Source organism: Myodes glareolus, chromosome 4, assembly GCF_982192425.1.
Source record: "Myodes glareolus chromosome 4, mMyoGla1.1, whole genome shotgun sequence".
NCBI classification, from domain to species: domain Eukaryota; kingdom Metazoa; phylum Chordata; class Mammalia; order Rodentia; family Cricetidae; genus Myodes; species Myodes glareolus.
The window spans coordinates 60,695,922-60,709,550 of record NC_142029.1 but is presented as its reverse complement, the minus strand read 5'-3'; the positions used below and the strand labels follow the sequence as shown (position 1 = coordinate 60,709,550).

The window sequence follows — 13,629 nt, the reverse complement described above, 5'->3', positions numbered from 1 at the left end:
ATCCACCAAGGTGAGTCTACCAAGCTGCCCTAGATTGCAGATGAAGGAGGATGGTCAGAACCAAATCTTTTTCTCATCAAAGCCTCTGCTAATTATGACCACTGCTGCTGAGGTCAAGGTCTATTTGAGGTACTTCATCTGCCCACAGAAAGCCATCCTATATTGCAACTGGAGGTTTCTTCCCTGCCTTTCAGTTCCTAAATAACTACTCTGAGGCTTAATATTAATCACAAACTGTTTGGCCTACTAGCTCAGGCTTATTATTAACTAGCTCTTGCAATATACATTAACCCATTTCTATTATTCTATATTTTACTATGAGGCTCGTGGCTTGTTACCTCACATCTTGCTTCTCTGGTAGGTGCTGGTGTCCCCCTGACTCCACCCTTTTTCTCCCAGTATCTCTGTTTGTATTTTCCACCTGGCTCTATTCCACCTGACTATTGGCCAGATCAGCTTCTTTATTAACTAATGGTAATAAAACATATTCACAACATACAGAGAGACATCTCACATTACCATCTCACTAGAGAGGGTGGTCATATGAGACTTCAGGCATGCTCATGGAAAGCCAGGTGAGAAGAGCGTGCTTGACCACTAGATACTGGCAAAGAAGAGGCAAAGTGTTGTGTGGTCTTGGCTCATTCAGACGAGCCAGGTACCTCCTCATCAGGAGACCACAGTATAGTGACAATGACCCAGACAGAGAGACCTTTACTATGCATTGGCAGAATCTGGGTACCATGAAAAATGAATCTATGGGAGACCAAGAAGGGACTGCATAACCAACAGACATTGGGGACAGTTCCTCAAGTCTCTAAGAATGAGCTGGAGTTCCTGAAGTAGGTAGAAGGTGAAATAACTCCAGGGAGAACAGAGAACATTGTGTACGGTCATGGGAGGGCCAAGAGAGTTTAGGGAACACAGGAAGTCATAAGAACATTACATTCCAAAAGGCTGCACTGTGATAAGCAAGGGTAAAAGGTCTGAGGAGATGGGATCCTCAAAAGAAGACCCTGATGGGGAAGCTCAGCCAATCACATCTGGCTAGGGTGTGGCCACCTGGAGCCAGGTAGATAAACGGGGTAGATAGGTGCGCAAGCTCTCTACGGTATGCTTGCCGGAACATTTCGGATTTCAGACCTCTCACTCTGTTGACATGAGTTGCTCCCTTTTCAATTATTAAAAATACAACCATTGTTCTTGAACTGGTCTGATTATTCATCGCACCGACCAGACACGCGAATGCTTACAAGACCTGAGGAAAGTGACTATATCACATGGAAAGCAGAATGGTCATTCTGGGCAAATGAAGGTGCAGCACTTTGAGCAGAGGAACAAGATGTCCCTGTGTGCATTTTAGATGCTACACTCTGATAGGAAGAGAATGGATGAGAGAGGAGCAGGAGAAATGCAGGAGACTTGAGACGCCCTTCTGGGAGACAGGAGGATTGCCTGAGGCCTGGAGCTATTCTGAAGCTGTGGGGAGACAGAGAGAAGGAAATAAGGAAGCGGCCCTGATAGGTCAATGAGGACTCATGTGTTAGAAGATGCAGATGTGCCTAGGACCTGGTGAGGGACTAAACTGAGTGTCAGGAACACAGCAACTAGGCTGGGTGGTAGTTGTTGTCTGAGTTGTAGCCCCTGAATTCGACAAGTAAAGGAGAAAGGGAACACAGTCATAGGAGGAGGGGGGACGTCGTTGGGAGCAGTGGCTGAGTGCAGAGAAAGGAGGGACAGTTACTCCGGAAAAGCTCAGCTAGTGCAGTGTGGAGCAATGCCAGGGGTATTGTTTGGTTTCAAAAATGAAGACTTCTGCAAGTTGACACGTGGAACCTGGAGTCAGAGGACAGGATGAAGTTGAAGTTCAGACTTCTCTGGAGGAGACAGGCTCTGAAAAGTATGAGGGCTAGGCCGTTACTCTCTTGATCAAGCCTCAGTCTTTTACTTGAGGCTGTTTCTTAAAGGTAGCCTCGGAACCCCCGGGATGCTCCGATGCAACATCTTTTTAAGAGATTTACTCCACACCTAGCACAGAGCACCCACTCAGAGGGTGTGTTTCTTGAGAGTGCAACAAGAGTGTCTTGCAGCTGAGGCAAGACCGTCTGCTATAAAAGTGGGGCGAGCAATAGTGGCATTGATCAATGGGGGCTGTGGGCTGAGTCCGCTGGTCTGAAACAAAGATGTTCAAAATATGCATGGGCCAAAATGGACTCTCACCGGTTATACAGCGCAGCAAGGCCATCCTGGCTCTGTAAGAGCACATCCCAGACAGGGCTAGCTTCTCCCTCTGCTAGTTCTGTGCTGACTTGAAGTGAACGGATGTGTATCTCTGGAGAGATGGGTGGAGAATTCTTGAACATTAGCAAAGCTTCAGTAAAAAGGCTTCATGAATTCAGCCCTGTCACGAGTGTGCACGAATGCCATGCTTTAGCTCAGGCCTAATGGGCTTTATATAGTACAGTACTGATTTTCTTTCATGTTTTAATAGAATCTGGTTTAATATTTGCTTTCTGCTCTAGCTGCTTGCTGTTGACTGATTCAACACAGAATCCTTCCCTGGTGCCCTCCGACCTTGTTGTGATTTCCTCATTTTGTGTGTTGGCAATTGATTCCTGTCTCTGGCATGAACCACTTTACACATGTCTTGGTTCAGCTGGTGATGGTCACGTGTGTGGATTCTGAATGCATTACTACCGGGAATGGCTGCTCTAGCCGACCTGCTGTCCAGAAGGGAGACTTCCGGGCAGGATTCATTTCTATCCGTTAAACACTGACAATATGCAAGCTTCAGGCTTAGAAACTTGAGGCTATGATCAATCCTGCTTGGTAGGAAGGAGGTTCTCTAGCATAATCTGAAAATGTTGACATGGTGGTCATTAATTCAGCAGCGTTTCGCTTTCCTATGGTGCACATGTCCCAGACTTATGTAGCAAGGCAATTCCACCATTTAAATCATGAGTAGCCACGAGCATCCCAGCGAGGCTGCTTGGTTTGGGGGAAACAGGTGCTAACAGCAGGTCCCTGCTTAGGGACATGAACTTTGCAAATAGTCTGGGCATCCATTCTGACTTTGGTTCCTGTAGACCATGTGACCGATAATTAACTAGATTCCTATGTTAGCTTTAGTCTCCCTAACCATTTGAGATGATTGCTGCATCTTTCCTGGTAGGATTCCTTGGAGGGAGGGAGAGGTAAATAAGCCATGCATATAAAGCAGCTAGCTGGCTATTCCAAAATGTACACTTTTGCTTTCTTGTGCTATTCAGTCAAAGATGGTGGCTTTATGAACCTCTTACCCCTCCGCCCCCATTGCTGCCTCTTGTCTACAGTTACCAGTCTGGCACAGTGTGGCTACTCATCCCTGCAGCTGTTCTGACAGCCTTTCCTATAGAGACACAGCCTTGAGCCGTGCATATGAATACTAAATTGTATGGAATTTTGTCTAGGATTCTAGGGTCTGTGGGGGTTTGGGGAAGGGCTGCTCCTATATCATTGAGCCCTATTCCAAAGAAGAAAAAGTAATAAATTCAGTAACTGTCTTAGATAAATATGTAGTAACTCTAAACATTCATGGAGGATGGGGCTTGGTCCTAAAAACAAAAATACTTGTACTCACCAGGTGATGATGGTGCACGCCTTTAATACCAGCACTCGGTAGGCAGAGGCAGGCGAACTTCTGTGAGTTCAGGGCCAGCCTGGGCTACAGAGAGAGTTTCAGGACAGCTAGGGCTGTTACACAGAGAAACCCTGTATCAAAAAAAAAACAAGCAAGCAAACAAATAAATAAAAAGATTTGAACTCCCGTCTCTAAACCTTTCTTTCCTTTGGCACACCTGATCAAAAGAAAGTAAGTCTGAGTAGGAAAAATGTAAAAGAGAATTAGGGACAGGTTGTCATCTTTGTCTGTCTTATTTTTATCTCTATGATGCTTTGAGCATGAAGCCTTGGGGTTGAGGAATAGAGAGTGTATGATGAGCTGAGGTTTGGTGAGCACCCAAGGCAGTCTCGAGAGTTGCTGAGCAAGGAGCTGTCTTCTCAGCCTCACCGGAACTTTCTTTGTCTCCCTGCAGGTGTTCCATCAGGTCCCCGAAATGTCATCTCCATAGTCAATGAGACATCTATCATCCTGGAATGGCATCCTCCAAGAGAGACCGGTGGGCGGGACGATGTGACCTACAACATCATCTGCAAGAAGTGCCGAGCAGACCGCCGGAGCTGCTCCCGCTGTGATGACAATGTGGAGTTTGTACCCAGGCAGCTGGGCCTGACTGAGTGTCGTGTCTCCATCAGTAGCCTATGGGCCCACACCCCCTACACCTTTGATATCCAGGCCATCAATGGAGTCTCTAGCAAGAGTCCCTTTCCCCCACAACATGTCTCCGTCAACATCACCACAAACCAGGCTGGTGAGTCTGGAGGTTTTTGTGTGCATGTCTGTCTGTGTGGCTGCCTTTTCATTCATCTCTATGTAGGGTCATAGCCAAAGCCACACCCATCCTACCAACCTGCCTTCAGGCCTCCTTATAGGAGTAAAGGAGTCAGATGACAGATGCTTGTGACTGGAGGAAACTGTTGTCATCTTTCAACCTCAAAAGTGAGATGGAAACTAGGGGATTTTCTTGTGCCCAGCATCAAAGCAAATATGTGTGTCTAAGCCGGAGAGGGGTCTGGTACTCAGCATCCAGTCAGGCTTTAGTAAGGGATACTGGGAAAATGGATGGAGGGATGATGGTTAGATGGTGTATGGATACATGGATGGCAAGAGGATGGATGGATGAGTGAGTGGATGGGTGATCTATGTACACAGATAGAAAGATGGGTGACTGGGTAGATGGAGGAATGAGTGGTGGGGGCATTACACATCTTTAAGAGAGAGAGCTGGTACACCGATGGTGCTTTCATAGAAAAGTCAATGAAACGAACGTCATTTTCCATTACACTCTTGTCTCTCCAGAGTGCGTCCTTCCCCGGTACATGCTACAGTGCTGCAGAGTCCTCAGATAGACAATAATGGCAGACACCTAGGACCCTGAGTAGCTCTGCCACACGCATAGATCAGAGCACATCTTTCTGTCTCTGTTTATTTCTTACTCTTCCCATCCTTCCCCATTATTGCTTTCTACCCCTTGTAGAGCCATCCATTTCCTTTTATATCTGTTTAGCCAGTCCATTCATGCACTAGCTCATTTATTTACTCATTCATTATTAAGAGAGAGTTATTTAGCACCCACTTTATACCATGCTGTGGATTTGGATGCCATGAGAGATACAGTGATGTTGAGACACAGTTGTTCATCCCATGGAGCTCATTAATGGAATAATTTACAAGGCACTGACCTAAAGCGTGGAGTTGTAAGGTGCTGTGTTCTAAGCATAGAATGCTATACACTGACAGTAAATAATAAATAATTAAAGAGAAAGAAATGCTTGTCCCCTGTGTGGGGGAACAAGACTCAGAGGGCAAGTGAATATCACATCTATAGGTGACAGGGGTCATTAACAGTGAACGATGATCTTATTTGTAATTATAGATTTTTAATAAAATTTTCTATAAGGATAACTTATTAACAGTAGCAGAAACTAAGTATCTTTCTTTGCTTTCTTTCTTGTTCCGTATCCCCTTTCTTGACCTCCTTTTTTTTTTTTTTTTTACTCCATTCTGTCCTACTCTTAAATATCCCATCCTCAGACTTGTTCCACCCCTTTTAATATCAGGTATTTTTGATGGCAGATGATTCTTGGGTTAATGCTGTCAGAACTGAGAAGAAAAGAAAGTGTTATGGGAAAACATGGCCGTCCAGATGGCTGTGCTGGTGTGTGTGTGTGTGTGTGTGTGTGTGTGTTTGTGCGCGCGCACGCGCGCATGTGGAGCATGTGTATGCTCATGTGGTGTGTTTGTATGTATGTGTATGATCACGTGTTTGTATGCAGAAGTGTATGGTGAGAAAATAAGAATGGAAGTGTAGAAACCTCCAGCTGGTGACTATAGCCCGGTGCCATGGAGACAAAGGTTGGGCCAGTCTGTCTTTTCCAGAAAATGGAATGGCATTTTCTGCATTTTTGCTGAGCATGTAACATGGGCAGTCTTTGTTAGCAAGTATTTCCCTTGGAGAGTTAAGGCAGGAAACTGGCTGAAATATTTTTGTGTCCCAGCTTCTGGGAATAGCGATCCTGCCAGGCTGTCATGTTACTCTGGGCTTGGCTGTCTTTTCTCTCTCTCTAAGCATGTGCGAATAAACCTGCCACTTATATCAGTTTGCTTTTATTTCTTCCCCTCCCTTCCCTTCCCCTGCTATTCCCGAACCTGCCCATCTGCTTGTCTTGCCATCTGCACCTTCCCAGGCTTCAGTGGAGCAGAGGGACCGGGCTCCTAAAAGGGGCCCTGCATTACCAACATTCAAAATATTTATTTTTATCCCCACTCACTTACTCCTGTGCAAACACGTTTCTGGTGCTCTTTATTCTCCAACAGATCCTTTATTCGTAACCTTCCCCTATTTTTTTTTACTTCATTATAACCTTCCAATATAGAATTCTTCTTTGATAATTCTGGAACTTTGAAAGTTTATAATCGACAAGAGAATGATGAAATAACTTCTCGGTAGCATGTGGTTCATCTAAAGCAGTATCAAATTGACCAGTGGCTCCTAGTCTGTGTGCTGTGTAACATTACGGAATAGTGTCTATTTGGTGACTTTGTACATGAGCGCAAGGGATCTTCAGCCAGTGGCATTGTTTTTTTTTTTTAAAAAGGTAGAAATAATCAAAATGAATACTCGACCCCATGCCTTTGCAAGAACAATTTAGAAATGTGAGCGGCTTACCATGTGTGCATCTTCTCATAGTTAGGAGACTAATAGTAGGCATCCTGAAACTTCAGTGTGGGGAATGAAGTGGGTGGACCTGTGTGTAACCACAAGTCATAACGTGTCTAACCTTCTCGGAACACCATTAAGTACATCTAGTGCTGGAGATGGACAGGATAGCCTTTCCCCCACTGCCCCGCTTTCCCCGGCCTTACAGTGTGATCTATGTAAGTGTCTGTGGCTGCCACTCTCCTGAAAGTGGATGGCAGACCAAAAATTGACCAAGAGAAGTCCTGAAATCAATTGTTAAGTCAACCTGTGAGTATTACCTCAGACAGGAGCTGCTTGAACTGTGGACTGATTGGGCACTATTGGGTGGGTCGACATGGATAAACAGAGTAAAGGTTACCATGGATACCTCTTATGTGTATTTTTTATATTCACAAAGAACTATGGGTGTGTAGCCTCATTTCATCCTCATAATTACCTGATAATTACCAATCTTTCTGACAACGAAGTAGAGGTTTGTAGGGATTTGGAGAATCTAAGATGGAAGGGTGTAGAGAGAGTGACCATGATCTCACGTCTTGGTTTCAGACTTCCTACATTTTATCCTAAAAGTAGATGGTTTCTCTGGGTTCCTCATTTAGTAGCTCATGACAGTAGACTTTTTTGTTCCCCCAGGGATAGAATTCTGTAATCCTCTTGCATGCCTTTGGCCAAGGGGCCCATAGTTCTTCACTCAGACTTAAGCATGATGTGACGCCACCTGTGATTCAGAGTCTCTGTCCTCCATCACAGTCCTAATCATGAGATTCCAGGACCTTGGTTCCCTTGATTAATATCATGAGAGGACAGTCACCCAGGATGCAGTCAGGGCAAAGATGTTCTGCTACTTCTGAGAGCCTCTGGTATGTCCACCCCTAGCAAGATCTTTGCAGAGATGTAACTCAGGTGAAGAAACCAGGTTTGGAGTGTTTTAGAAGTTTCCCATCATCTAAAGCACCAGAGAATAAATAGTGTTCCCAAATCTCAGACTCAGGTTTGTGACCATTTTATCTTCAAATCCTATCAAAAATCACATTATGGGGGGACATATAACCTATAAACTCTCTCTAAGCTAGTGCCATGTAGCTGGACCACTTTAGCTGTCAAAAAACTGTCCATCATCTGTGGTCAAGGCTGGTCATGAATTATGCAAGTTCAGATTTACGTGAGGGCTGGAAGAATGTCTCCTCGCACTGAATGCAACTGCTGTGAGTTTAAAACAGGCTGGGTCAGGTAAAACGCTCCCTGTTCCCGTGGCCAAACTGTCTGCAGGGAGGCTGTTATCATCATGAGCACATGCAGTCATTCTCTGGCACCTGACCTCAGAATACTCTGATGGCCGGATCATCCAACCATCAGAGAGAAATAAGTGAGTGACAAGCATCATGTCTCTCCCTGCTGGCTAGCCCCAAAGTATCAGAGTCAGGGAAAGGAGCCCCTGAGAGCTTGGGAGTGGGGAGATGAATCATACCAAGGTCTGGTTTGAGGTTATTTAAGCCAAAGAGAACAAACTCAAAGGCCAGAAGGCCAGACAATAATGGAAGGAAACAAGTTGGGCGAGGTGAAAGGCAGGGGGGACCGATGGAGAGTGCAGAGAACAGCAGGACATACGGACAGCCATCCCCCTGTTCCAGCAAGTGTGCACTGCCTGATTTGCTAAGCCAGAAATATGGATTTCAAATGTTGACAACTGATTAGAAAATTTTAAGTACTTGAGAGCCAAACAAATACAATTCTGGATTTGGCCGGCTGGCTATGGTTGGTAGCTTCTTATTCCAAGGGCAAATCTGATTTATCCAAGCTTTAACGTGAGCTGCTGCGCTGCTGAATCTCATTGTGCCTGGGGCAGGCATCTTCCTCACCTCCTGGGCTCACACAGGGTGGCCTAGGTCGGATACCCTCTCTGCTCCTCACATGATTCTCAAACATTCGTTGAACTGTCAACATCTCTCATTTCTCACCTGTGAAATGAAAACCATGATAACCTGCTTCCTGGTACTATAGCAACAAATAAATGGGACAGAAGATGGAGACTCACTCTACATCCTGCCAGGGGCTGGGAGATTAGCATCATTTCTGGGGATAGGTCCTGAGCAAATGGCTGGACTTCCCTTCCTCAGATGTTTCCTGCTAAGGCTGCTGAGTCTCGTTGTTTGGGATTGATGTTTTCTGTATCCATCTGCCCCTGTTGTGCTGATTGGAACAGGCATCAGAAAGGAGGACACCAAGTCTGCATCCGTGAGATAATGATGAAGGTGGGATGCAGTGGTGCCCAGTATCTCACTCAGGGAGGTCCTGCCTCTCAGAGATGCCCTCTGCCTCTTTTACTTTTAAACCGTGTGTGTGTGTATGTGTGTGTGTGTGTGTGTGTATGTGTGTGTAGTAGCACCACTGCCTCCCTTACTCAGATGATTGTATCAGTTGGAGTTATAGGTGACATTTCTATTGCATACAGTTCATGTATGGTCTGCTGGGCTCCTGCATGTGCAATGCAATTCCATCCATCATGTCCACAACACAGACACAATCTATTACTCCGTGTTGTCTAAAATAACTGTGCTGTTTCTGTTGATAGTCACAAGCTCCTACAGTTTGTCCATTTTCAAGCCATTTTTGAAGTTCTTGGGCAATTAAAATCACTCAGAAGCACCGCTTTTCCTACAAAAGAATTACCTAGAACATCAATGCCTCTGAATCCATCACCTAATTTGCATTATTCCTTGGTTAAATATAGTATTTGCATGCATAAAGAATAATCTTTGAATATGAAAAGGAATTTACGATATTGCAATATATTGAGCTCTTTGGAGGAAAGATATTATGTAAATCTCAAAATTAAATATTAAAACAATATTACACGCTGCCTGTAAAAATGGAGAGCTTTAAGATCCCATATGCTGGAACCAGTTCATTTTTAAAGGCTGGTCTCATTGGAAAAGAGTGGGTGAGAATTGCTCTGGAGCAGGGAAAAGATTGAGTCAGGGCTTAAAAAGACTGGAATGACTTTAAAGAAAACCTTGAAAGAAGTAAATAAAGAAAAGTTTTTTAAAAAAAATAAACCTTAAGGAAATGAAATTTTCACTGTTCTTAATTCAATTTCATAGTTCATTTCATTGCTGTTCTCTTGTCGCTAACTCCAGGCAGGTTCTGATTGTTTCTTAAGTCTTGTCGTTGAGAAGAAACTTGCAGGTGGCCTTAGAAAGGCCTTGACTTCAGAAAGGCCATGGGCGGGCACTGGCGTATTGTCAGTGGGACTGAGGTCAGCATGTGGCACTGCTGGTGCCCAGGGTTGTGGGCATCAGCCCTCTGCAGCTTTGGGGTTTTGTTTTTCCCTGCACGGAGAGCTCTGGGGAAATCTAGGCTCTCTCATCTACCACCAGCTTCCTTGGGAAAGAGCTACAGAGTGCCAGGAACAGTGAGCTTTCAAATATGTGTTGGAGAGCTTTATTCCCCACAGATAGCAATTGATACATGTGTGTGGCTGGAGTTGGGCAACTAGAAGGTTTCTTGGAAGTCTACAGGTGACATCTTAGAACCTCTTCCAGATTAGCCAGATGACCAAATACCTTCCTCCACTGTGGCTCCTAAAAGAACGCAGAGAACTAATGCTTATGATGATGCCGTGACCCACTCAGAGGAACAGAAAGAGATTCAGCTACCCTTACAAGGGGACTGGTCAATCTCTTTGAACACTTGAACTTTGGAAATACAATCATTTAATGTAACCTTTGTGACAGCTGAGCAGGTGCTGGTTCAAGTCCTACACATTTTCCATCTACTTTCTTAGCAAATTTTATACAGTGACATCGTCTGTCAATCATATTTTGTTCAGACACCACGGACATAGCAGGAAATAAACCAGGTAGAGATCTATGTCTTCAGGGAGCTTATATTAGTTCACAGCACCCACTGAGGTCAGGCTGAGAGGCCCAGGACAGCTATAAGTGGATTGGTGATTCTGCTGTAACTTGAAGGTCTGAACCCTATTCCTTGCTTGAGACTTAGGATATAAACCCATGCAAATTCCAGAGAGCACTTTAGTTTCTGGTGTCATGTTGCTCTACAGCAATGGTGTTGGATGGGATAGTTTATTGCTAGCTAACTGGACTAGCTTGTTCTTTATGTGGGTAGGCCACACAAAGATTGGATTTTAGAATTCTTTATTTCTGGTACTGAGTTACAGCTAGTGATGATGAGAGTTGAGAATGGCTCTTCCCTGCATCACTGCTAAAATGATCAGAGTGTCACCAGGAACCTGGGGACTTGTTTGTTCCTCTTACACCATCTTGGATCAAGTACTTTGAGTATATGGCTTGTGAGATGACAGTGGGGCTGCTGACAATGGATGGTAGGGAGTTCCTAATCCATGAAAAGTCCACATGAGACATAAGTTAGTTAGGTTATGAAATATCTATCATTGGCACTGTGGTCTTGGCAAAGGGACTAGAAGGTTGGAAAGAGAATAGAAGGTAGGTGAGGGTTCATGATTGTTGTACGTGTCTGTCTTACTTTTTTCTGTTGCTGTGAAGGGATACCATGACCAAGGTGACTTATAGAAGAGTTTATTGGAGGCTTAGAGCTCCAGAAAGTTGGAGTTCATGACCATCATGGCAGGGAACATGGCAGCAGGCAGGCAGGAATGGCGCTAGAGTGGTAGCTGAGAACTTGCATCCTAATCTACAAGCATGCGGCAGAGAGAACTAACTGGGAATGGTGTGGGCTTTTGAAATCTCAAAGCCCATCCCCAGTGACACACCTCTTTCAACTAGGCCACACCTCCTAATCCTTCTCAACAGTTTCACCAACCAGGAACCAAACATTCAAATATATGGGCCTATGGGGGCATTCTCATTCAAGCCACCACATTTCAGTGGCAAATACCCTCCATGAGCAAGCCAGCTTCCAGAAGAGCACTCCCTGAAACTATGGTATTGACTCCGGAAGCCTGTGTCTAGCTAGATGCTTAAAACATAGAAAACGTTCCACAAATGTTAACCAATAAATTAATAATGAATGCCTCCGTCTTTTGAAATCAATTCCCAGCATCAACAGATGATTTAGCTTCAGCTCTCTCCGTGGTTTCTCCATCAGGCATTTCATTTTGGGACTAGATAGGAATTAAGCCCGTAACCCCTCCAAGTACTGATGAGGTGTGGCCCCTCTTATGTACTGTATCCCCTTAAGGTGGCCCTGTGGGAGCCACTGTGCTATGACCTGGCCTGCTCTCCTTGGTCCCCACTGGCAGGGAGCCGCTGGTAGGCAGGCACAGTGGAGGCTAGCTGGGATGGCATTCCAGTGCTGTTGTCTGTCCACCTGCATCCCAGCTCCCTGCCTGTCATTTTCACAGCGCCATCCATGTTAAACAGGCAGGAGCACGAGGGGTTTTTGAATGCAGCAATTAACAAAACAGTAATCAAGCTAAGTGTTTAATTTCAGAAAATTAACATCTTCTCAGAGCGGATGTGAAAGACGGGGGAAAAGGCACAGCAAATGTTCTGGGTAAATAAAGGCAATGCTGGACCACAAATATATTGTAGGGGAAAGGGGACTCTGCCAGCAAGCACCCCAGGCCATGGAATCAGTGTCTACTTAACTATAGAATGATAGTTATAGCATCAAACTCTAAGATTCTAAAACATGCATTTCCTTCTTTTCCTTTTTGTTCTTCTTTCTTTTCTTCCGGGACATAAGGACAGAGCAAGGGACCAGTCATGCTCCCTGTGATGTATCTGCCCCATAGCAAAACCCTAGTGTGGCTTTGTCTTTCCTTAAACATTGCTAACCACATGGATGACATAGTGATTCCTTGGATAAGCAATAAAGGGTGTATGTGTGTGTGTGTGTGTGTGTGTGTGTGTGTGTGTGTGAGAGAGAGAGAGAGAGAGAGAGAGAGAGAGAGAGAGAGAGAGAGAGCTTGTGCTCATGCTCATAATCATGTTTCTCCTGATGAGTCCAGCAGGGAGAGGACCAGATCTCATTCCTCCAGGCAATTCCTGTACCTCAGCACCGTGTCTTCGTCTCCCGTGTGCCTTAGATCATATCCACAGAATCCACAGACACTGCCTCATAAAACGATGGCATTGTCCTCTGCAGGGTGGGGTTTATGTACAGAGAGGGATGCTTTTAAAGAAGCAGGTGTGCAGGAAGCTAGGTGGAGATGGAGTAAGGTTTCCTTGGCGTCTGTTTTCTCAGTAGGTGGGGGTGAATGCTGAGACTGAAGATGGGGACAGCAAGGCAAGTGTCTCTGTGTGGAGGGTGCTGTAAGGTCTGAGGCAGGCTTGAGGTTTTGTGATGAGGAGTCACGGTTAATAGGGAGAGGAAGGGAGCTCTCAGGGTTTACAGGGAGCCCAGTGTTGCCTGAAGAAGCCCCGGAAATAGTGTACTCACAGGGCTGCCGGTCCTTGAGAGGAAAATGTAATCTGACTTAATGAGCAGCTTTCCTTGAGGGGTCTTGCAGGCAGCTGACATTGAGAACAAAGAAAGCGAAGCAGGAGAATGAGAGGATGGCTAGAAACCACCCAGGAGATACCCCAGAGGCTCCCGGAAGCCTTTGGAGACAGCATCCAGAAGATAGGTGCAGGCCTACCTATAGCAAATTGTGGGGGATTTGAGTGCCTGTTCCGAGTGTTGTTTATGCAGTTGGATATTCAGGCTTCAGTTTTCTCTGTGAAGTGGGAAATAAGTTTGCTCGCCAAGAGTGAAAGGGGATCGTATTGGGGCTGAAGAGTTGAGGGCAGGGGAATAAATCTAATGAACAGTTACAGAGGATGGG

The 13,629-nt window shown here is 45.2% G+C and overlaps 1 protein-coding gene across 1 annotated transcript in view; it reads left to right on the top strand.

The window, feature by feature from the left end:
* Ephb1 (EPH receptor B1) overlaps nucleotides 1-13,629 on the top strand; it is a 439,224-nt gene that overhangs the window by 311,385 nt on the left and 114,210 nt on the right. The window contains exon 5 of the mRNA XM_085689627.2: nucleotides 4,074-4,409. Within this exon, the coding sequence (XP_085545753.1) occupies nucleotides 4,074-4,409 (336 nt within the window). The remainder of the gene's footprint in view (nucleotides 1-4,073; nucleotides 4,410-13,629) is intronic.